Consider the following 24,992-nt stretch of genomic DNA (forward strand, 5'->3'; position numbering starts at 1 on the left):
TGCCTCATCGTTTTCAGCTGCATTTCCGTCACATAGTAGTGTGTGTGTGTGTGTGTGTGTGCGTGTGTGCGTGTGTGTGTGCGTGTGTGTGTGTGTGTGTGTGTGTGTGTGTGTGTGTGTGTGTGTGTGTGTGGCCGCTTGTGTGTGATTTTAGAGCTTGGAACATTCCCTCAACTCTGCTCTGCTTAACTAAACCCAGTCGGAGACTTGACATTCTGGGTGATTAGTCATCTCCGCTCGCTGCCACGTCCATCACGTAGTGCTGCTTCTTGGTTTGTTTGCTTGGGGACTTAGTACTGGAAGTAGTGCGTGAGCGGGTCGATTTTTGTCTCTCGAGGCTGCGGGATCTGTGAGACTGCGATGAAGAAACCGCCCGCGCTCTCTCTGCCAGATAATAACCTCGTTATTTGAATGTTTATCCCCGGAGAAAATGTACAATTACTGTATTTAATCATTTTAGAAAATGAAAAACCACTCAGCTTACGTAGGAATTCTCACGCTATTTTTTTTGCCGCCCATTCTGCTCAAAGTGAGCCCAACCCTAAAATCACAGCAAGTACAGATCAACTCAATACACATTTCTAGAAACTTGCTCCACAGGAGACGGGACAAACTTCTCCTCCCTCGTCTTCCCGCGAGGAAGACGAGGAAGACGAGGGTCGCTCCGGTGGGAGCGACCCTCGTCGCGGTCGCTCCGGTGGGAGCGCCCTCCAGCTCCGCGCGTCTAACGACTTCCTCCGCTCCTATACGTTTCAGCTCATCAGCGCCGTACTTTACCGAAGCCGGCAGAAGCGGCCGAGGCCCGTTCCCTTCCTCTCATTCGCCGGCAGGAATCCAATTAGGCCGTGTCCAGAGCCCGCTTATTACATTGTTGGAAACCCGATACATAATTGAAGGGAAGTACCGGTGCTAATTGACATTCTTGTTTATTTCGCCCTCCGACTTAACGACATCACGGCAAAGCACGTTTCATAACCCAATCTGCAGACTAAGAAATTGATATGGAGATAAATTACCTGGTGCGACAGGTAATTCCCATCAACACTCTTTTTTTTTTTTTTGGGGCATTTCCATGCTTTACTCAATAGTGACAGTGCGGGGAGAGATGGGGCGGCAGGCAGCAAAGGGCCTCGCGCCGAAATCCAACCCGGGCCGCTGCGGTAAGCACTCAGCCTTGGAAATGGTGCGAGGCACCGGGGCGCCCCCCTCATCAACGCTTGTTGAGATAATTATCGATGGAAGGCTGACATGAATCCTGATTAAAAATAAATTAATTAATTAATAAATAAAAAAATAAAGTTGGTGCACGCATTGCCCCCAACTTTCCAGAGCCTGGAATTCCGGAGACGCTTATATCTCCAAAGGCTGCTCTCAGCCGGCGAGGGGAGACAAGGCACTTCCTCTCTTCTTTCATGCGCGTCCAGGAGCACTTCCGGCTCGTGCTCTCCGAGATGCGAGGGATTGGACCAGGGGGTAAAATCCCGCTTAAGGACGGGTTTTCTGAAGAAGGGTCAAATGGGGTCACGTCAGAGACTGAGATGGGGCTGAAACTTTTTTTTTTCCCATGCAACCAACCCCCATGCCATTTTCGATGGGATTGAGACACTTAAATCCATTTAGTAACTTCCTATGTGTTATCTACAGAGTGTGAATGGAGGCTTTCTTTGCAGAGGGGGTTTGAAAAGCCCGATATCCTGCTCTCTGTTCTCTGAGTGGGGGGCGGGGGGGGGGGGGGGGTGGTCCTTCCTTTGCGTGGGAGATGCATCGACCCCTCTGAGAAAACATCTTAAAAGAAAGCAGGACGAGCAGCACACCACCCAACCCTCCACCCACCCCCACCCCACCCACCACTGCTTTCCCCCAAAATAAACGCAAATGCGAACGCTGCAGTAGCCCCCTCGACCATCTCAGGAAGTTGCTTTGCTTAGGTCCGAGTGTGGCAACCTACCCTGCGACGCTCACACACGTAGTGAGAGTGTGAGAGTGTGTGTGTCTCTGTGCGTGTGTGCATGCATGAGTGTGTCTCTTTGTGTGTGTGTGTGTGTGTGTGTCTCTGTGTGTGTGCATACATGTGTGTGAGTGCGTCTCTTTGTTTGTGTCTCTCTCTCTCTCTCTCTCTCTCTCTCTCTCTCTCTGTGTGTGCAGGCATGTGTGTGTGTGTGTGTGTGTGTGTGTGTGTCTGTTCGTGTGTGTGCATACATGTGTGTGAGTGTGTCTCTTTGTGTGTGTGTGTGTGTGGGTGTGTTTGTGTGTGTGTGTGTGTGTGTGTGAGCGTGTGTGTGCGTGCGTGTGTGTGCGTGCGTGCGCTTTAAACAAGACATTTGAAGTCGCTGCGTCCTCCCTGAGGCTGAGCTGTCACACTGTCTCTGCAGAGAAGCTTTTAAGGCTGCTTCTCAGTCGCCGCAGCCGGTGTTGTTTAGCGGGCGTGCCATAAATCAGCGTCACTGCAGCGCTCGTGAACTCGGTGGAACTCTTGTGCCGTGCGCTTCAGGTAATTCAAGATGGACGGATTCGAAGGAAGGCTGTGCGAAGAGTTTCGCAAGTACAATCTGCACCATCCATCCACGCGTGAGCACAAAAAAAAAAAAAACAGATGGCATTGAATTCATGGAAGGAGATAATGGCGTCTCTCTCCAAAGAGACTATTGTTATAGCTCAGGACTCAATGTAATGTTTACACAGACAGTCTGAACAATATTAAGAATATATATATATATAAATTCATTCATATTATAATTATTATTATTTCATAATGATAATTGTAATATTATTATAAATGTATATTATTATTATTTTGTTATTATTTTTTCATTTTTATATATATATTATTTTTATCATCTTTTTTTTTTTTTTTTACTTGCAATACATACGTTTAACACTTTCTATCACATTTTACTGCCTTTCTCTAGTTATTCAGATCCTTCCCTCCGGATTTCTTTGTCATGTTTACAGCAGTTCTTCCACTTTCCCTTGGTGGTTTGTGCACAGTGCCCCCTGTGTTTCAGGGGACTATCGCCACGCCATCTACACGCTAACGCGTCGGCGACAAACGCTTGCGTTCTCCCGTTGAGGCTTTTTAGGCTCCGGAGTGGACGTCGAAACATGGCCCTCCCAAAACGGGGCGGGGGGGGGGAGGGCGGAGGTCCAGCTGCAGATCACAAGCAACTCGGCCCCTATTTACAACACAAAGCAAAGCAGCGGATAAATCACCTCTAAACACATCGCTGCTTCCAAACAGCGAGGACTCCAGCACCGGGGGGGGGGGGGCTCAGGCCGCGGTAAAAGCTCATGAAAGTGACCAAATATAGAGCAGAGAGGGTGTTTACACGGGCCGGTGGAAGAGCTGGAAGAGCACTTTTCAGCCGTCGCTGAGACACTCCAGATACCTGCGACCGGGGCCCATCTCTGTGTTTATTCTGGGTCCCCAGCGCAAGGATCCACCGGCTGCTGGTTCAGACACAGACACAGACACACACAGACACACAGACACACACACACACACACACACTGCTGCCCCCCAAAACTATACTTTTTACTGGGGGTTTATATGTATTGTTTATCATGAGGTTTATTGTGCATTAGCCCATTTTTGAACAACTGTTCATTGTTTATTTTTAGGTTTATTTTTCTGCTTGGTTCGGATATTTCCTCATCCGCTGTCATTTCCTGGGGTTTATTGTTCTTTTTTATCTATATCTATCTACATAAAGCTATCTTTTGACATTTCACTGCATGTATGAAAGTATGTATATGTATGTGACGAATAAACCTCTTGAATCTTGAATCTATCTATCTGTCTACCTAGAAAAGGTAGGGCTGGACGATAGTGAACCAGTCAAATATCACAATCTTTTTTATTTTATAAATAGCGATAAATTCACAATATTTTTCAGGTTTGACTATTTGTGCTTTGATAAGACGCTTAAACGCAATAAATATTGTAATCAATCATTAGTAATGTGGATGTTATGGCTTTGATCAGAACATCTAGAACCGTTGATGGAGTTCAGTAAATTGCATCACTTAACTGTAATGCAGCATTTAAGACAATATTTAACTATAGTCCAAAGCCCAGAACATGTTCGCCCGGCCCACGGTAAAGGTGTTAATTTTATGTGAAACTTACATTTTCAAGATGCCCTGGACAGATGACCATCACCGTTATCAAATGTGAAAGACTATTGACCTCGATCGCTATAGCGCGTAGATAAGGCTTCCGCGAACATCGAGGGCGACAGAAAACAGCTCTGGGCTCCCCAATGTGCGAACTGTGATAAACATCTTTCTATGGCATTCACTGTAGTCGTTCTTTAAGCTCCAAACCGCGGTCACCCAACAAAAAAAAAAAAGGCATGGCGTATTTGCTTCCTAATGACGTTATCTAGAAGACACACAACAAACCCAGGGTGGAACATCAATTACCGGGCGCTGACAATCGTTCGCTGGAGTTGAGTTCAACACAGCTGCGCCCGTGTTACGCTCCAGCTGCGACCCAAACGCCACCCGGGTCCTAAACAGCCCCTAATCTTGCCGTACATATCATTATCCAGAATCCTTTCTCACATTTCCTGTTGGAAGGTCCATCCATTAGGCACAATACAATCCCCCTCCTGTTACCCCCCTCCCCCTCCCGCCCTCCAGAAATCCCCCAAACCCCCCCCCCCCCCTCTGCTGCGATACTCATTCACATTCCAATAATGCGCCCGGCCGTCCTCCTGAAATGCCTCGACATTCAACCCACTTCCTCCGGTCCATCCACGGTTACTCCCCATTGAGTCTCCTTGTAGCCAAGACCCCCACCCCCTCCCTCTCCCCCTCTCCCCCTCTCCCCCTCTCGCTCTCTCCCCTCCCCTGTTAAAGCCATCCTCCTCTTCAGTCCCACAGGAAGCAGGATGGAGGAAGGCCGGAGAGGGCGTGGGCGTCAAGGCACACGGCTTGCTAACTCACTGCCTCCACCGCCACCACCACCACCACCTCCAACCGAGCCATGGAAAAGGATCACGGGGGGGGGGGGGGGGGGGGGGGGGGGGGGGGGGGGGGGGGGACTAGAGACGAAAGAAAAAAAAAAAGAAAAAAAAAAAAAGAAAAAAAAAACAACCACAACAACCACAGGCGGAGGAACCCACACATTTCACACATCATTCCAGCAGCAGAAAGCAGCTGTGATTTGGGAATCCCCTGTTGATTCAAGCGTTCCCAGAGCAGGGGCCGGGGGTCCATCCAGGGTCCACCTCAGCCCCCTCGGCGCACACCTCTCCTTATCACACGAAAATACAGATAAAAGTGAGGGCTTGAGGCGAGCCTTCCACCCCCGGGGGGATGATATTTTTTGGGACCGATGAGGGTTATTCTGACCACTTTCCCTGTGTTCTCAGTGTTCTCCGCCTTAGTCACCTCTCTAACAACCGTGACTCGCCGGGCTTTTTAACAAGAGGGAGTGAAGGAGCGAGAGAGAGAGAGAGAGGGAGAGGGAGAAATAGATAGAGAGAGAGAGCAGCCCCATAAAAGGCATATTTCTTCAAAGGCCGCGGGGTTTGTGTTGGTAAGTAAAGCCTTACTCAGCCCTTACTCACTCCTCTTCTCCCTCAAACCCTGGTTTACGCATCGGCGCGAACGTCCACGCGGCGATCAGACGCCCCTCGATTGGACGATTGGCGTTTCCCGTCCTCGTCCACGCCCGCTCCGAGGCGGCGACTCCGGGACGCGCGGGGGACTCGGATTCGTTCGGCACAAGCGAGTCCTTTTCGAAATTAGAACGGCGGCGTGAAAGCGGATTTAGTTACATTTGGTGTTGTATTAGCCAACGGTGTAACCAATCGCATTTGCACAGAGCCGCTGCGAGGAATTCGGTTATGACTGGACGGTGACACATTAAACCAAAATGCCCGCGGTGCGACGGGGTGCCAAGTGCCCGGGGGGGGCGTACGACAAGCGCTCGGGCATTAATCCGCGCGGTATTTCTGTAAAACAATCAGGTCTCCCTGCACCCGTGCGAAGAAGAACAAGCCGAGACCCCGTGTGACGGAACGCGGCGCGGCTCTTCGCCCCTCCCCCCGCAGGAACCGCCGCTCTCGCCGCGTCTATTGTTAGCGGGGGGAGGGGGGGCGTCGTTCACGTGGCACGTTTGTAAGAGGGAGCCCATTGAGACAATGCTCCGGACTGTTTGGACTCATCGCGACTGTGGAGGGCGGTTGTTTTAATGCCGCCCCCTCACTACGGGGAGAGAGAGAGAAAGGGGCCTTTTTGCGAGGGCCCCCCGGGGGCCGGGGCTGCCTTGCGTCAGTCATCAAAGGCATCGGACTTGGCAGCCGAGGCCCCCTTTCCTCCCCATCAGCGACACCGCCGAACGCAAGGAGAGCTGGGCGTGTGCGTCGGCGTTATGAGTGTAACTCATGCTCCGCGGCCCAGACGCTCTTGCTCTCGAACCGCTTGGGGGAGTGGACGGTTGAATGTGTTAAAATGCCAAGATGTTTAAAATCCCCCAAAAATTACTATCGCTTCTCAAGTTTGAACATGCACCGCCAACACCGGGATTTTCAATAGATGGTTGAATCGTAGGTTGAAATGAATAATAGATTCCCTTCAGTGGTTTAAAGTAATGCTGTAAATCATTTGTGGGCATGGGGGAGGTATTATGTCATTATGTATTGACCTTACTCAAGACGGACGTGCAGAACGTGAATCAGAGCGCTGCAGCACGGCCTCTTGGCATCACGGTCTCACACCGACCAATGTGGACTTTTAAAGCGGTAGTATCCATCGGCAGTGGCAACTGTTTTACACCCAAAAGACGTTGGATGTAACCCTCTGCTTTTTTTTGCCTTAAAAGTTGACTTCATGTCACTTCAGCATGGAGTAAAGGCATTCAGGAAGATTATCAGAGAGGCTGGCAGACCAAGGCCGAATGCCAATCTAAAGAAAAGAAAGGCCGTATTCCCGCCCCGTCTGGAGATGGGTGCCTTGCATTCTTAAAATTCCTCATGCCTGACGTTTTTGAAAGCAATCAAAATTGGGGGTGTGCTTACATCCTTTAACCCTTTAAAAAGGTGCAGTGTGCAGAATTTACGGAACGGACTTGGCAGAAATGGAATGTTTAAAAATATGTTTTGATAAGGGTATAATCCCATGAAAATAAGACGCCTTGTGTTTTTTTTACCGTAGAATAAGACATTTTTATCTACCTAAGGAGCGGGTACGCTTCACGGAGGCCGCCATGTTGCACCGCCATGTTTCAGGAACCCAGAACGGACAAACTAAACACTCGCCCTAGAGAGGGCCTTTCGTGTTTTTCGTGAGTTTCGTGACCACCGTCTCTTCCATGAAGGCCGCCATGTTGCACCGCTGTGGGGAGGGGCATTCAGTCGGTTGCAATCTGCAACCTCACCGCTAGATGCCGCTAATGTCTACACACTCCACCTTTAACCCACTTTAGGATCGCTGTATTAAACTCATCGGCTTGATTGCTGCCATAATACTGGGATTATAGCTACACATGCAATTATATTCCAGTCTCGGACCCACTGTAATCAGCTCAGGACGGGGCTGTAGATGTAGTTGATATTTTGTCCAGGGGGGCTAATCCGCACCACATGGCAAACGTCCAAACATCCACTCCAAAGTATTTTCATCATCGAAAGCATTCGCCTACAGTAGCTACCCAGAGTAAACACCAGGCTCATATTCCAATAAAGGGATGTTGTGGTGGGTACTTATCATTCAATAGTCCAGCTGCATATGTCATTAAAGGGTCATTTCGTCCATTTTCAAAGTTTACCTTTCTTTTCCAACCATAACAATTGACTCTGACCAAAGCAAAAATGAATGCGAAAAAGGACGAAAAGCATTAACTATGCAGTCCGTTGTCGAATAGATAGCCTTGGCGAGAATGCTTTTGCGGGTAAGGAGAGGCTCGATTTCACCATCTTTCATGGAAGGTAAAAGGCTGCCAAGCGGCGCATGTGGAATTCCACGTCCTTACGGGTCTCTGGCGCCAATTATGACAACATGCAGCAATGAAGTTCACAGTCCTGCCAGGAAATGAATACCGAGCGCAGCGGAGCGGTGGCGTTGTAGTTGAAACTTACCAGGGCAATTAGACGAAGGTACTAAAAAGGACGTTTTGCGTTGGGAACATACTGCATCGCCGTCCTCAGGGAGGACGGCGGTTTCGACTGATGGAAGGGAGAAGGTCCGTGGACAGGGGACTGAACTTTCAACGCCTGGGATGAAGAGCAGTGTAGGGGCTTACGGAGGGGTTGAACAAGAAGGCCACAAATGTTGGTTGAAATGAAGCCGTTTGGTTTTGACGAAGGGGCAGCTTCTATTTCCATTTACTTCGCGGCACCGTCTTCAGAGGAAGCTGGCGGACTTCCTCCCCCCCTCTCTCTTTTAGAGACAAAGGAGGCTCTAGAGACAAACCCCTTGGGGACAAACAAAATAACTGATCCAACCGATTATCAAGATTTTTTTTTTTCTGTCATATCTGTAATGTGTTTTTTTTGTCATATCTATTCCGGCTCAAGTCTTTAATCCGAGTTCTAATAATAGGACTTTTTGTGTTGTCGCTACGTCCCCATAAATTAGAGCCGGAGTAGCAGGCCTTTCACCGGCGTGTTGACAGAGCACTGATTAACGCAGTCGGTAAAGTCATGTCTACACCGCACGTTAAGGCAAGAGGACACCGATAAGTCTGCGTCAAACGAGACGACAGCGTTGATTAACGCCAGCGCGCGACATGAAAAGAACCTTTTGTCCGTCGGCCGCCAGGTCTCCACGGAGACGGCGGGAATACGAGTCGGTTCGGTCCCCCTCCCTGGAGCTCGGCGGCCTCGGCGCACATGCGTCGATCTTTCTCGACCCCTTTCTTCTTTGTGCACGTCTCCGCCCATCAGTTCGTGCGAGGTTCTTTTATTTGCTGACTTGCTCCAAATCCCCCCCCCCGACCTACTTGCCGGTATGCAGGACATGTTCTGCAGCTGAACAGCAGCTTGCCTTACCACTACAAGGCCACGAGATAGGAAGCCAGGTTACACGTTCACAGCTCTCGCTTGTCCCCATTAAACCTGTTGAGCGATGCGATGAGGCGGTTTTGACACCTTGGGGTAGTTTCAGGTCCCTGCACATCCGTCGGTGTCTGCTCAGCCGTCGGAACCTCAAGCCCCCCCGGCGCGCCGGCGGAGATTTTTCTACCGATCGAGAAGTTTGGCTCGTTTTGGAGAGCGGGCTCCGTAAAATGTGATGAAATGAGTTGATTCGGTGGGTGTAGGAGTCGTTTCCGGCTCTCGAGTTGGGAAATTGAAATCTCACAAGAATTATTCAACCCCCCCCCCCCGTCACAATTATTAATTTTGGTGGAGATTAAGTTCATTAAGGTCAATATTCAGTATGAATTCCAATGCCTCCACCTTTCTTTCACATGAATGTAATCCACAGTGATTATTTTCAGTTTGCGAGTAGATTCTCTCTCTCTCACTCTCTCTCTCTCTCTCTCAGCTTATGGGGGGTGGGGTGGGGGGTTGGGGGGGCGCTTGTGGCGCTTGGGTGACTCGTGACTCGCGACTCACGGCGGTCGCCCCTTTTCGGTCGCGAGAGTCAAGAGTCATCTGCCGAGTCACGAACAGACGACTCTTTTGCGCAGTGACTCCCGGACCCCTGAGTCACTTGAACCACCCGGCGGACGAATCATACGCGACGAACCAACCGTCAGCGAGGCCTGCGCCAGTATTTTCCACCCCACACTCAAAACGGAGCTATTGCAGGAATCTTGCCGCCCAATTACTACGAGCTACGAGTCAAAATTGGTCCAGTGTTTGCCCCCCGCTCCCCGCTCCCCGCTTCCTGTTCATGTAGCTCCCTCAGCCCTCGTAAAAACCTGCACAGGAAGCAAGCGCCCGTTTCTCCCTTTCCTCAAAAAGTTCTGCTTCCATCGCCGGCCGCCGTCTCCGCCGTGCAGAATGCCGGCAGATAAAAGAAGATAAATACACTGTCGGTCTTGATTGACAGCCCGCCGCGCCCAGTGCAGTGGAGCGTGCGGTGTCTTTGCACGGCGGGCCTTGAGAACACACTCTTTAAAGGTCTTCGGGCCTTAAGAATAGAGGACAAGTCTGATCAGGATTTCCTGGACCGGCACAAAAGCAAACGGTTCGGATTCGACACTGGACGAGACAAACTGCATCGTGGAAGAGGCGGTCGTCTTGATTTCCCAAGGGCTCGAGTGAAATTGCCGAAACGTTCGTCCCATTGTGCGCGGCTCAAATAAAGTCCGCTTAAGGAGGTATTGGAAGGGAAATAGGAGTGTAACAGGTCTTTAAATAGAGACCTTAATCCTGGAACTTACAATAGTATGAAATGACAGATGGAGAAATTGATATACATAAATTGGGTGAGTCGACTAAAATGCTGCAGCTTAGGATCCAGGCCACTGAGTCAGAGGTTAAGTGTGCCATTTAGTTTATACGGTCAATAGACCACACAGGAAAACAAAGGCTAAAATGTTATTAGCCCGACAGGATCCTGAAATCAGTCCCCGCCCTCCGCAATGCACACTTTTATTTGGAAGATTCTGAGATGAGAGAGATTTGCTTTTGGAGCCATTGTTCTCCTCCCTGTAGGGGATTCCTCTCCTGCGCAGGCCATTTCCCCAAACTCGCTCCTTGGATGAACCTGAGGGTCTACGGCCAACGCCTCGCCCTGCAAACTGTGGAAAAAGCCGCCAATATACAGGCTGCAGAGAGACGGGGAAAGCAGCGGCTCGTGCCGTGACATTTTTTTTCTTTTCCCCCCCTCGGTGTGTATCTCGTTGTTCAGTGCCGAAGACACAACGTATATCTCGAAAACCAAAAGGTCAGAGGGATTTTCTTTTCGCCCTCCCCCTCAGTTGGATCGGGTCGTGAGCCGGTTTCGCCGAACGCGAGTGCCAGATATTTCATCAGAGGCAGAGCGAGGCCTGCAGGATGGAAAGACATTCGCTGCCCAATTTCCGTCCTTGCCCGCGAGCACCCGCTAGACCCGACTTCCTCGGCACGACTGCAGACTACAAAGTCCACTGTGTGCGTTACTCGAGGACCTTTCAGGCCCTGTTTACACCCGGCAACGACGGCCGTCTTGGGTGATCCGGTCACAAGTGGAGAGCAAAAGAAATTCGAAGGACGCGGCTACAATGTCCCTCAAGAAACATCCATAAATACAAAATATCACGTTAACCATTGAAGGTATAGAGGTTGCATTTGCTACAAGGGATGTGTTCAAGAGTGACGAATGTATCGCAATTAATGACAAAAATGTATAGATCTGATGTGCTTAATCCAAAAACAGAGGAATTTGTGGACTTACTCCAGTATATTCCACTATTTGCTAATGTTGCCAGACAACCATGATAACCACAGTTGGTCTTTTCAAGCTGATGAAGATAAGCTTTGCTTTATGGACTTTATTAGCGGTCCATCGCTTATTGCATTTAATTTTTAGGTGTCAACAGACACCTACCTTGAAGCAATTGTTCATCGTTTAATAACAGGATTGCCGGAGATAAGGGAAGAGTATTTGTTTAAGAAAAAAAAAAGAAAAAAGGTTTAAAACATTGTGGGTGAAAACCCCCAAACCGCAGCCACAAACGCATGCATGTAGAACACGTTGTGATAGATTTGGATTCCGGGGCGGAGCCAATATCTCAAAGGGAGCAGTGGCCTCTTTGCCTTTAAATACATCACCGCACCTGACCAGATGGGAGATAGCACAAGGGCCTTTTTTCCAGCGTGAATTCCTTGTTCTCTTTCCACTGGAGGCTCCAGTGGATCATGGAAAGGCTATAAACGCCGCGGATGACTTTGTTACCGTGCACAAACAAAAGACACAAATGAGATCAATGAGTAACCACGGTTACGCGGGTCAATCGTTAAAAAGCCAAGAATTCTCGTCTCATGTGTCGGAACTGGAATGTGCGCCGGTACATGTGTCATGACGATAAATGAGACAAAAAATATATATGCTTTAAAATATAGGTCGTTCTATTGTCCTTACCATTCCATCGAACTAGTTTGGACTGTCACAATTATTACATAACCGCCCGATCGCACATTTTTGAGCAGGTTTCCACACAATCATATTTTCATCCAAATCTCGGGGGAATTTGAAACCATAGATAGAATGTAAATTAGGAGCAAATCAAGCAATGTTGACATTCCACATTTTTTCAATTTCCGACCAGATTTTTATCTTCCAGTGTTCAGTGTAAATAAATGGAATTTTTTTAATTCACTGTATTACTACACTACAGGCTCATACTGTGATGGGGCCATCAAATGAACAGGACGGCAACTAAGCTGTCAGTCGCAATTATTTTGAGGAGAATCCGCTTTAAAACCTGTTATGCCGCTCCACGTCCTTAAGACGGCACAAACCGGAAGAACGCAAGCGGCGGGCAGCAGCTACACATCACGACGGCGCTTCAGATCCGGTGACTAACAATGGACGGGCCCGTGCGGCGGAGCATACCCGCGGTAAAAGAAATGCGAGTGGAACACGGAACACCGTCACCCCAACCAACCCATGTCTCGGGGCCCCGGGTCTGAGCGCCTGGTTTCGGGCGACGGAGCCGAGCGCACCAGAAAGGTATCAGCGCCGCCGGATAACCTGCTCTCCACAGAGCCGCCATTGTCATCGCGCTCCCCGCCCCGGCCCCCCCCACCACCCAACACCCACCCATCCGTCTGAAATAGAAATCCCTCAGCTGGCCGGCCAACTCTCCAGCACTCAAGAGTCAGCGCAGTTTATCAAAGCCGGGTGCGAGGGAGGGAGGGAGGCATTCTCGCGAAGCTCCCATGGCTCCGTCCCAGCCATATCTCCCAGCGATGGCTCTAGCAGATGGAGGTCTGGGAGGGTCATCGGAAGTAGGTAACGGCGTGTGAGCCGGAGTAGCAGCAGCAACCCCCACTGACACTTGAAAAGCAGACCCGAGATTCTAGGATTACAGAGACGGCCGCAAACCCGTATTTCACTGCCCACACACACACGCGCACACACACACGCGGACATCTCACCCCCGCACGGAGAGAGCGGGGTTTTATTGGAAGGAAAGGGAAAAGAAACCGTCTCCTGAAAGCCATGAATACGCACGGAAATACTCCTCACAAAAGAGGTCACAGCAAACTGGAGGGGAGCAAAAGACCCTATTAATTCTTAAAAAACAACCTATTCATTTAAGCAGGTCATCCGGCGGGGTGGGGTGGAGCCGGCGGAGGATTAGCGATTAGGCGACTGACATGTTCCTGTGATTAGTTTATCCAGCACAGGTTATCCCGTCGCCCACAAGAGATACGGAGCCACGGGCCGCTCCGGCTCCCATCCCAGCTCTCGGGTCGGCTGGAAGCCAAAAAGGGTCGAATGGCAAACGAGCTCCCCAAATACCTGACATACCTGGAGAAAAAAAATAAATAAAAAGATTCTTCACCCACCTATGTAGGAGAGGAACTGAGTGTCCTCAAATGACTTCCAAAAAGAAGACATTTTCTCACACCGTCTGGAAATGTGTTACTTGGATGAGGCAACATTTTTACGCTAAGTAGATTTACCGCACGTTCACCTGAGGGAGGGTCCTTTCACCGAAACGCTGCTCTTTCCCCACCCACCAGGTCTGAGTCACCTCTCTTTCTAAACGAGACACGACGTTCCAGCCAGGCCTGCGAGGGGCCAGGACCAGAGACGGGTCGAGAAAGATGGGATGGGACCAGTCGTTGCCACATTGCCTTGACGTCTGAGGTGGTGAATCAGCTGTTATTACTTCTGCTCGGCTCTGGGAGGAAATTGTGGGTTTGGCTAAATAACCCACCACAGCTGACAGCTAATCACCGAGAATACCACCGTGTGAGGCAAGTGTTTTTGTAATTGGGCAGATCCTCTCCAGCTCAAGCACCCCCACCGCCCACGCACGCACGCACACGCACACACACATTCACACATTCACACATACACACATACACACATACACACATACACACACACACACACACGGTGAGTAGCTGGAGGACTGACAGGCTGCTCTTCCTCTGAGAACAGGGGTAATTGCCGCTGAGTGCATTATCAAATCTCAAATTCATCTCCAAGAATGAGCCCACGGCCCTAATGTCTTCCCCACACAGGTGAGGGGGCACGAGCTGGAGTCATTCAGATTTCCATCAGGCTGAACTGAAAAAGGAAAGGACATTTCGTTGGCATCGGCAGAAATGATGGCCGCGTGACACTACTCGCTTTTCATTTGCATTGCCCCCTGACCTGGAAGTACGCATTTGAAGTTTTCCAAGTCCCCTCCTGCCGTCTCGGGGTTTCAACCCGCGGTTAAAGGATAAACCACATGTAAACTGGACAGCACCGCCTCACCCTGCTCCTTATTTAATACATAACGTGTTTAGGATCCAGGACATCATGTGTTACCTATCGCTTTAAACAAGTAAACATACAGTAGAGATAACTACCAGTGAATTTTCAGGGTTTTACATTTGAATACAGGTCAAATGTTTGCTGGATTGGTGTTTTTGGAGCGTCATCAGAATATTTCGGCGCTCTTAGTCTTTTCGGCTCACAAGCACATTTGACCAGGTGGCCGTGACTTCCCAGCGTGAGCAGGACGGACGGACGCTGCACTTGTCGCCTCCGTGGGGAACTCACAGACTCTTATCTGCTTAAAAAGGGGAACAAGGGCGCAATGAGCGGCGGATAATGGTGATTGATGAAAAAATGAATTAATGGTCAGGGAGGGATTAGAGGTGGTTTCCATGGTCACCTTCCCCCCGCTCTCAATCACGCTGCGCCTTTCACGAGTCCATGTGGGGTAAATCTAGAAGTCTCGGTTTTCATGGCTGACATAGTGGGGCTCCAGGATATTCCAACCGCTGGCTCAAAACCTGAGAGGGTAAATGTTCAATAATCTTTACTCATCTTACGAGAGATCAAACGAGGCGGACGACCAATCAAGGCCCTTTTCATTTTCCATTTCCCTCCAATAAATACGCTGTTTTCTGTCTTAAAAACCCATTAGGGTCAACTTTTTTTTTTTTTTTTTGGAATGTCAATAATGCAGTTGAAGCATACCAGAGGAGGACTCTGGCGAGAGTCAAAACAGTTGTGCATTTATAAGAACAATATTCCGTGACCTTTACTTCGAGGCCGGCAGAGAAAGCAAAGCTGGGGAAAATAAATGAATAAAGACGCTGGTTCCTCTCGGCGCTTGATTTTCGAGCCATGGCAGACAGCATGCGACTCAGATATCTCACATTTCAGACTTTGCTTCATTTAGGACACTTTTGGGGGGTGGGGGGGGGGCTTGTGGAGTCGTGAGCACCTGACACGAACAGTTCTTATTAACTGAACTAACTTGTCAACAGTTTTTTGGGGGTTTTTTTTAGCGTGAGAATATTGAAAATAAAAAAGTAAAAAAATGAAATGTGCTAAACTGCATAAAAGGTAAAAAAAAAAAAAAAAAGAAAAGGAAAATACCAACTGGGAAGATGTTGAAACGTCAATCATTGTGACATTGCCAGTGCCAGTAGCAGTTGGTAAAACACTGTGTGTGTGTGTGTGTGTGTGTGTGTGTGTGCGTGCGTGTGTGTGTGTGTGTGTGTGTGTGTGTGTGTGCGCGCTTGCGTGCGTGCGTGCGTGCTCTCTAGAAGTCAGACTGATACATATTTGTCCGCGTTAAACACACACACACACTTTCCTTGATCACTTCTCAAAAGACTCTCGCACAGTGGGGCCCCCAATCTGAGAAGACGTGGCTTGTTCGGTGCGAGTTCGTCCGACCCTCCAACACCCAGTTTTTAATTAACGTCCGGCAGATTCAATAAATGATGGAGCGGAACTATTCATCCTCTTGGCTGCACGGGGACCCCCTGGAGCCTCTTTCAGGGCTCTTTGGGGGGGTACCCACTTTTGGGTACCCCCCTAGATTCGACTACCACCGCTGCCTTGCAGAAGCATCTCGGCGGATGATGGGATAGAAAATGTCTGGGGTTTTTGGGGTTTGTTTTTTTTTCCTCTTTTTCTTTTTTTTTTTTAAAACCACTTTTTCCATAGCCCGAATCCCAAATCACAGCCTTAATAACGACAGGCAGCGTCAACTTGTCGTTCCCACGCCGGATCGCATTTCTCCGTGCGCCCCTGCCGCAGAACGCGCCTTTTTAAGAGTTTTTAACCCCAGGGAAGAGGAATAAACGGAGGAAAAACAAGGAGGCGGGCTACTTCGCAACTTCTCGATCAAGATCACGTCCCCTGAATAGAAAGAACGGGCTCCTCGCCTCCGACTTACCTTTCCCTTTCTTCTCCGTCTGGACACACGATCCCAGGCAGAGCAAATAAGTTGTGAGAGTTATCCAGGTTTTAAAGTGCGTTCCCATTGCGTTTCCCGAGCCCGGTCGAACGATCGGCCAAAAGAGATCGACAACCCCGAAGCGGCGTCACTCCATGGTTCAAAAAAGAAAAAGGGGGGGGGGGAGAAAAAAAGAAAAAGAAAAGAAAAGCGCCGGAATGTGTTAAAGTTAGCGCCGAGCTGTGGTTCGGGCGAGCGACTTCTTTTCTTTCCTGAAAACTTTGACAGCTCCTCCTTTCCCTCTCTCACTCTCGCTCTCTCTCTCTCTCGCTCTCTCTCTCTCTCTCTCTCTCTGAGCGGGGCGCTCCGCACTGCGAGCGACCGAGGCACGGCGTGACGTCATCACCAGAGCAGCCTCTACACGCTTTCTCGCCTCAGTCAGGTATGGACGCCCGGTGACGTTGTAAGGCTTGCAAACCCGCATCCGCATTCCCAACAATAGGAACATTTTGTACCGCTGGCCCTGTTGTCGGGCAGGTGACAATTACAAGTTGCCAAGCTGCATGGGGACCTATGCATATGGCTACAACCTCAGCAACTGCCTTTGTGACACCATCACAGGAAGGGTCGAGGCGACCGATGTGATTTAAGCCCCCCCCGAGCCAGCTGTTTCGGGGGAGATGCTTGTCGCACTTACTCTGTGTGTTATGCAATGTGCTTCCCGCAGATCTGCTGTACAATAAACTGACCCCATCTCCTTTACAGGTTGAACCGTACGGCCGTGGTCTGGGACCAGCCTAAACTCGCCCGTGACGTAATCGAAACGGGAGGAGAAGCAGGCGCCTACTGTAGGTCAAGCCGATCGTACAGAATCTAGGATACGAGGTCCACGAACAAACTACGCGTGTAAAGGTGAGAGTACAACAATTGATTATACGACTGGGACATATTGAAGTTTTCTGTGTCTGGGACACGAAACAGCTAAAATGTTGTTCAACATCGATTGTCCCGGGGACAAGTTCAACTTCCCCCTGTCAGGGTCCAAAATATAATTATTTAGGTAGAAAATATAATCAATACAGGGAAGTGCTGTAAGTGTTAAACGGTAAATGGTGGGATGATATGGGAGAGTCTGGGTCGAAATTAAAGTGCCCCTCCGAATGGACGGGTCCGGAAAAAATTATGGTTGATAAACATGGTGGGAGAGTGGTATTATAATTGGGTGTATAGTTAGACAAATAGACCAGTTGAGGGGACGAAGCGGTATGGCTAACGCTTCGGCGCTGTATCTAACATTGATGACCACGCCGCCATCCCAGGCCCTCTCCTGCAACACCTAAGTCCTCGAACCCGTCCTGACTAGAGGCCATGCAGCCCGGGGACGCCAGACAAATGATCCGGATGACCCTGGCACCCCAAGCACCGTCCAGATCCCCATGGTCTCCTTCGCTGATCCCGCCGGCCCATCTGTGGCCGTGATGGACCTCTCCCGCCCATACAAAGCTGCGGAGGTGGGAGCGATCATCAACAGCCTCCCAGACCCAAAGAAAGACGGCCCGGAAGACTTCATCCGAGACTTTCGTGCCCTCATCCGTATGCGTTGACCTGCATCGGGTACCAAACAGCCCAGCTGGACAGCGTGTGTGCGCATTCCATACACGCTGAAAAACAACCGAAGGAGACGGTCAGAACCGAGGGGAAGCGACGAACAGCCCAACGGGAACGATTGGAATAGCTCCAGATGGCCCAGCTGCAATACCCTCAGGGGAAAGGCAGAGGACGAGACGGACAGAGAGCACAGCAGCGAGGACGAATGTTGACAGGGCAACGGGCACGGCCACTCAGCAAACCACCTAGGTAGAGATACACCAACCACACAACCAGCACCAACTACAATAACTTAACACCAATAACTGCAGCCGCCGAGCTGCCTGTAATTTCACTCGTTTTTGGTAGATTTCCGGTGCACCGCAATCTGTCATACAGCTTTCTGCACTGATGCCCGTCCCGGCCCTGAATGGGCAAACTATTTGCACCATCGGGGCTGGAGGAATAAAGACGGTGGAGCCTTACACCGACCCTGTCCTCGTGGAGGACAGGGAGGGACAGGGCCCCCGGCCGGCGAGTGAAACATTTGTTCATGCAGTCAGCGGTTTGCCCCATAAATCTGTGTGGTCCAGACTTAATGTCTGCACTGGGTATTGTGGTTGTATGCAACGGGGCAGGGGTACATGTGGTGAGGGATGTGAACCCTTCTTATCAAATGGCTAAATTTGGCTCGGTGTCCCCCTTGTTGTATTACGAAAAAACCCTGCCCAGGATTGGGAGGCTCTGAGGAGGTGGATGGATCGGCTGGACAGACTGGGGAATCGGGAGGCCACGGCCCCGGGAGGACCCTCGTTGTCACCGAGGAGCCAGGCCCACCGAGGACCTATGAACTGGGTGTTCCCTGACCGCCGAGCCGTGCACCTGGTACCATGTAAGGTGCTCCTGGCCCTGGTTCCAGAGCACCTGTGGGCTCAGGACAAACATGATGTTGGTCTGATGGTTGGAGCTAACCCACTGCAGGTACATCCAAAATATTCATATAGGCCATGCAAACCGCACTACCCGCGGAAAATGGGAGGCTGAGATCGGCATTGCACACTTTTTTGACTCACTGTTAGAAAGAGGAATTGTGATACCTTGCCCCATTTCCCCATGTGACATGCCCATATTTCCAGTCCGCAAGGCGTATGTGGTGAATTGGCGAGTTGTACAAGGCCTAAGGTTGTAAATGAGGCTGTTCATTGCTGCGCCCCGGTGGTCCCTCACCCCACTACCATACTGGCCCAAGTAGCCAGCGATGAAAAAGTGTGACATGTAAAGTGCTTCCCTCTGATCGCCATCTTCTACACAATAAACTGAGACTTAGTTACAGTTGTTGTATCATCTGTTTAACCTGAACTATCTCACCCCACACATCGACCCCCACCTGAGTGGCTGGAATTTCCACGACAGCGTCATCCGGACATACCCCGTGAGGATGCATGAAAAATAAATGCCAAGTTGTTTCATTTTGTGGAATGTGTAGGCCTTACCCTTCTGGTGAGGTCACCAGAGGGGTAGGCTTCATACAGCAGATGTATCATGCATCCTAACAGGTATGGACAAGTACTTTTACATCAGGGAAAGGAAACTACTTGCTGGTCTCCATACCTGTGAGGACGCAAGGAACATCTGAATTCTCATGCATCCTGCGTGTTCATTCCTCATGCGTCCTTATACTGTATTATATGGGGGGTGGCCGCGATGGACCTCTTCCGCCCATACAAAGCTGCGGAGGTGGGAGCGATCATTAACAGCCTCCCAGACCCAAAGGCCCGGAAGACTTCATCCGAGACTTTCGTGCCCTCATCCGTATGCGTTGACCTGCATCGGGTACCAAACAGCCCAGCTGGACAGCGTGTGTGCGCATTCCATACACGCTGAAAAAAACGTGGGAGACGGGCAGAACCGATGGGAAGCGACGAACAGCCCAACGGGAACGATTGGAATAGCTCCGGATGGCCCAGCTGCAATACCCTCAGGGGAAAGGCAGAGGACGAGACGGACAGAGAGCACAGCAGCGAGGACGAATGTTGACAGGGCAACGGGCACGGCCACTCAGCAAACCACCTAGGTAGAGATACACCAACCACACAACCAGCACCAACTACAATAACTTAACACCAATAACTGCAGCCGCCGAGCTGCCTGTAATTTCACTCGTTTTTGGTAGATTTCCGGTGCACCGCAATCTGTCATACAGCTTTCTGCACTGATGCCCGTCCCGGCCCTGAATGGGCAAACTATTTGCACCATCGGGGCTGGAGGAGTAAAGATGGTGGAGCCTTTCACCGACCCTGTTCTCGTGGAGGACAGGGAGGGACAGGGCCCCGGCCGGCGAGTGAAACATTTGTTCATACAGTCAGCGGTTTGCCCTATAAATCTGTGTGGTCCAGACTTAATGTCTGCACTGGGTATTGTGGTTGTATGCAACGGGGCAGGGGTACATGTGGTGAGGGATGGGAACCCTTCTTATCAAATGGCTAAATTTGGCTCGGTGTCCCCCTTGTTGTATTACGAAAAAACCCTGCCCAGGATTTGGAGGCTCTGTGGAGGTGGACGGATCGGCTGGACAGACTGGGGAATCGGGAGGCCACGGCCCCGGGAGGACCCTCGTTGTCACCGAGGAGCCAGGCCCACCGAGGTCCTATGAACTGGGTGTTCCCTGACCGCCGAGCCGTGCACCTGGTACCATGTAAGGTGCTCCTGGCCCTGGTTCCAGAGCACCTGTGGGCTCAGGACAAACATGATGTTGGTCTGATGGTTGGAGCTACCACACTGCAGGTACATCCAAAATATTCATACAGGCCATGCAAACCGCACTACCCGCGGAAAATGGGAGGTTGAGATCGACATTGCACACTTTTTTGACTCACCGTTAGAAAGAGGAATTGTGATACCTTGCCCCATTTCCCCATGTGACACGCCCATATTCCCAGTCCGCAAGGCGTATGTGGTGAATTGGCGAGTTGTACAAGGCCTAAGGGCGTAAATGAGGCTGTTCATTGCTGCGCCCCGGTGGTCCCTCACCCCACTACCATACTGGCCCAAGTAGCCAGCGATGGAAAAAGTGTGACATGTAAAGTGCTTCCCTCTGATCGCCATCTTCTACACAATAAACTGAGACTTAGTTACAGTTGTTGTATCATCTGTTTAACCTGAACTATCTCACCCCACACATCGACCCCCACCTGAGTGGCTGGAATTTCCACGACAGCGTCATCCGGACATACCCCGTGAGGATGCATGAAAAATAAATGCCAAGTTGTTTCATTTTGTGGAATGTGTAGGCCTTACCCTTCTGGTGAGGTCACCAGAGGGGTAGGCTTCATACAGCAGATGTATCATGCATCCTAACAGGTATGGACAAGTACTTTTACATCAGGGAAAGGAAACAACTTGCTGGTCTCCATACCTGTGAGGACGCAAGGAACATCTGAATTCTCATGCATCCTGCGTGTTCATTCCTCATGCGTCCTTATACTGTATTATTTTGTTTGTTTTAGTTTTGTCTGTCAGTTTTTATGTTATTGTGTGCAATAATACAATGTTGTCTTGGACCCCAGGGGGACGAGCAGCGTCAGCAACTGGGGATCCTTATGATAAGCAATAAACCCAAAGTTCCCAAAGTAAAAGCAAGACTTAATTGTTGCCACACCCAAAGTGATTTGTGCCATTTTTCTTTAGATTTTTGCAATGACTTGTGAGAGGTACTATGGTAGGTAGATCAGATGTACCCTATAGACCAACAAGATCCACATCGTTTTCACTCCCTCCCCACTTCCGTCAAATAAATATTCTGTATCAGTCAGGGATGCGGATGGAACGGAAGGCTGCGCAGCAGCCTGCTGACTGAGTGCCAGTCTGACCCCGCCTGGAAATGGTTGCCAGACTGGAAATGCGTCTGTTGTTGCACAACGATCAGACTTTATGGGGACAGGAGTGATAGAAATCATTCCTCAAACCCGTCTTTATTTCATTATGGCCCACGTAATGGTTGACCAAATCCTCTTTGCTTGTGCTGTCCGACGATTAGGTTGTTGTTTTGGGCCCAAACGGCCATTCCTCATGCGTGGAAATTGCCAAACTGAAAGGGACGTTGCACGAGAGACGAAATGGAGAGAAATCCTTGGCGATCTGGGAATGTGTGTCAACTGTTGTTTTGAATATTTAGGGCTGGGATCTTAATTTGGAAGAGGAAACCAAGACATATTTAAACTAAAGAAAGGCAAATTAGAAAAAATGTTATTCAATCCTCAAGAAAATGCTCTTCTTAATGGTCCATATCATCAAATGGACGAAGAGGTCATTATTTAAGAGTTATTTTAGCGATCGATTCCAGAAAATAATAAATAAAAATAATGCCATGACTTAATTTGTTGGAATATTGTGGGAATTTTATAAATATTGCCATGACATTGCCATGTCTTGTATATACACACCTACAGTATAGTGTCTGCCAGTGGTGCCGTAGCCTCCACCCTCCACCTCTCCCCCTCCATACAAAATACCCGTTTTCACTTTCATTTACTTTTCCACCACCAATCTCAGCACCTTGCTTGGATAAAGTTGTTGATGTTTTCTAAATGATCATTCTCCACTAATGTCCCAAGGCCCCGTACTGTCAACATTTGCCCACCCGGACACCCGGATCCCTCTGCCCCAACTACCATATCTCTCCAAGCGGAAACAAAACAAACACGCAGTAATGACCAGGCCGCTGGGATTCTTAAGAGCGAGCGGAGAACAGAAAGCATGTGATGGAGACACGGTGTGTGTGTGTGTGTGTGTGTGTGTGTGTGTGTGTGTGTGTGTGTGTGTGTGTGTGTGTGTGTGTGTTTGCCGTCATGCTCCCCTCGTATGTGCACGAGTCAGGGAGACCGCTACTCTTTGGCAATGCGCCAAAACACAATGGGCCGATTTGATGTCCGGCACCCGCTAGAAGAAGACCTCGAGACACGACGTGATAGGAGCTGGGACTTTTCCGTGGAGTTCAGTTTGATGCTTTGCTCCTTTCAAGTAAAACGACACCGACACACACCCTTCAACGAAGTGCTATTTAATTAAGTAATATTTAACTCAGGTGACTCGGGTGGTTCGGTCAGGCAGAGAGGTGAGACAACTTTCCTCCCCGGAGAGGCTTCCCTGATCTGCCTGACTGGCACTACGTGAAGCGAGAACTTCTCACTGGTATTTTCCATTTGGAACAACGTGAATAGAATCATCAGGGGGGAACACCCCCACCCCTCACACCCCCAGTACAAAAACAAGGCTTGCACCATATGGGGGAAAAAAAAAGTGAGTCAAGGAATGAATAATGTAATTGAAATGATTTGGGACATGTAGTGGAAATGGAGCATCCATGTCACCTACGTACCAGACCTGCAAGGTCTCAGACTACAGACGGTCTGAAAGTCTTAATAATAGTCTCTATGAATAATAATAATAATAATAATAATAATAATAATAATAATAATAATATATAGTAATAAAAGCCTCAGTTTTATTTTCACCAGTGCAGTTCGACGGCCTTGGGTGCCTGGGTAAAAAAAACAAAAAAAACAAAGTGCCAACTAATTAGGTTTTATAAGAGGAGCCAGCGAGGTTACCTGATATCTCCCCATTTTACCATCTGCTTCCCCCAAGGCAAGTTGCCAAAGACAAATAGCGTTGGGTGACATCTGAATGGACAAGTGGGTCAACATCTTGATATAATAAGGCTATTTTTGTTTTTGTTGTTGTTGGAGCTGATGTTTACAACACGGCATGCTGGGATGGGATTTTGTTTGTTGTGATTCACATAGTTTAAACAATGTGATTTGTCGTTTGTTCATTATGGTCAGCTTTATCATGCTCTCTCTCTCTCTCTCTCTCTCTCTCTCTCTCTCTCTCGCTCCCTCTCTCTCTCGCTCTCTCTCGTGTGTTTTTCTTATTGCACTCAGCTTACCATTTCCTGAAAGCGCTCCCTAGGCCGATATCCACTTGCCAGAGCATGTGGTCTCCATGGCAGCTGTTCAGGTTACACAGTAAACACCTGACGCAAAATGAATGAACCTGGTTTTAAAATGCGACCGAAAAAAATCCCTTTCCTTGACTAGCCCCATTTTGACTCCGTTCCAAATACTGTATTTAAGTGTCATGTCATGTCAGCACACACACATACCGATACACACACACACACACACACACACACACACACACACACACACACACACACACACACACACACACACACACACACACACACACACACACACACACACACACACACACACACATACACATCGAGGAGCGTATAGAAGGAGGGAGAAGTTATTGTTATTGTTACTTATTGTGAACCAGAACCAGAATTGTCTAATTGTGAACCAGAACCACCTCTGCCCACCACACAGTAAACACAGGATACACGGGATACACGTTTCAATTTGTCAACGTCTGTATTTTTTGTCTGTGCCATGTTTGGAATTTCGTTTTCCCAGTTCAATAACTAAATTGTGGCTCGTGTGGCCTATTTTGTTTATCAACGAAACGCTGCCATCTAGCGGTACACTTGCGACATGGCGATACATTCGGTGCTGTTGTCATTATGGGACATCTGGGAGCGCCTCTTCAGCGCTAATAATACTATTTTTAATTATAAAAGTGCGACAAAAGAGAGAAAAATGCTTTCATTTGTTGATTTGATTGATTTTTTTTTTTTGTGTATTTATTTATTATGTGAGAAACTTGTGTTTTTTTTCCATCCTAATTCTTGAGCCAAAATATAGGTCTACTTTTAATCGCCCAAAGGTGATATAGGTACAGTATATATTCAGTCAGGGAGTTATTTGAAGCTTTATTCGCCTGCAACTAATCAGATTGCGCAGTGATCTACGCCGCGTTGGGCTCTAATAGGATTATTTATTGGCAATCCTACAGCTGACTGAGTGGCAATTGGACGAAAGGGTTCTCGGCAGTAACACCTAACCCAAGTGGACGCCAACTGATTAATTACGTGTAATTATGATTCGGGGATTTATGGTTCCACGTGGGATGTTCGACAACCTACATGTCACAAATACAGCCTGTACGGTTGATACTTATAAAGAATGGCAGCAATCGTGTCAGG

General features: G+C 49.1%; 1 protein-coding gene across 1 annotated transcript in view; it reads right to left on the bottom strand.

Moving 5' to 3' along the window:
• egfra (epidermal growth factor receptor a (erythroblastic leukemia viral (v-erb-b) oncogene homolog, avian)) overlaps positions 1 to 16,495 on the bottom strand; it is a 42,055-nt gene extending 25,560 nt beyond the window's left edge. Inside the window, exon 1 of the mRNA XM_080011033.1 lies at positions 16,298 to 16,495. Coding sequence (XP_079867159.1) covers positions 16,298 to 16,385 — 88 coding nt within the window. The 5' untranslated portion in view covers positions 16,386 to 16,495. The remainder of the gene's footprint in view (positions 1 to 16,297) is intronic.
• Positions 16,496 to 24,992: the final 8,497 nt, after the last annotated feature.

This window comes from Zeus faber, assembly GCF_960531495.2.
Source record: "Zeus faber genome assembly, chromosome: 12".
Classification (NCBI taxonomy): Eukaryota; Metazoa; Chordata; class Actinopteri; order Zeiformes; family Zeidae; genus Zeus; species Zeus faber.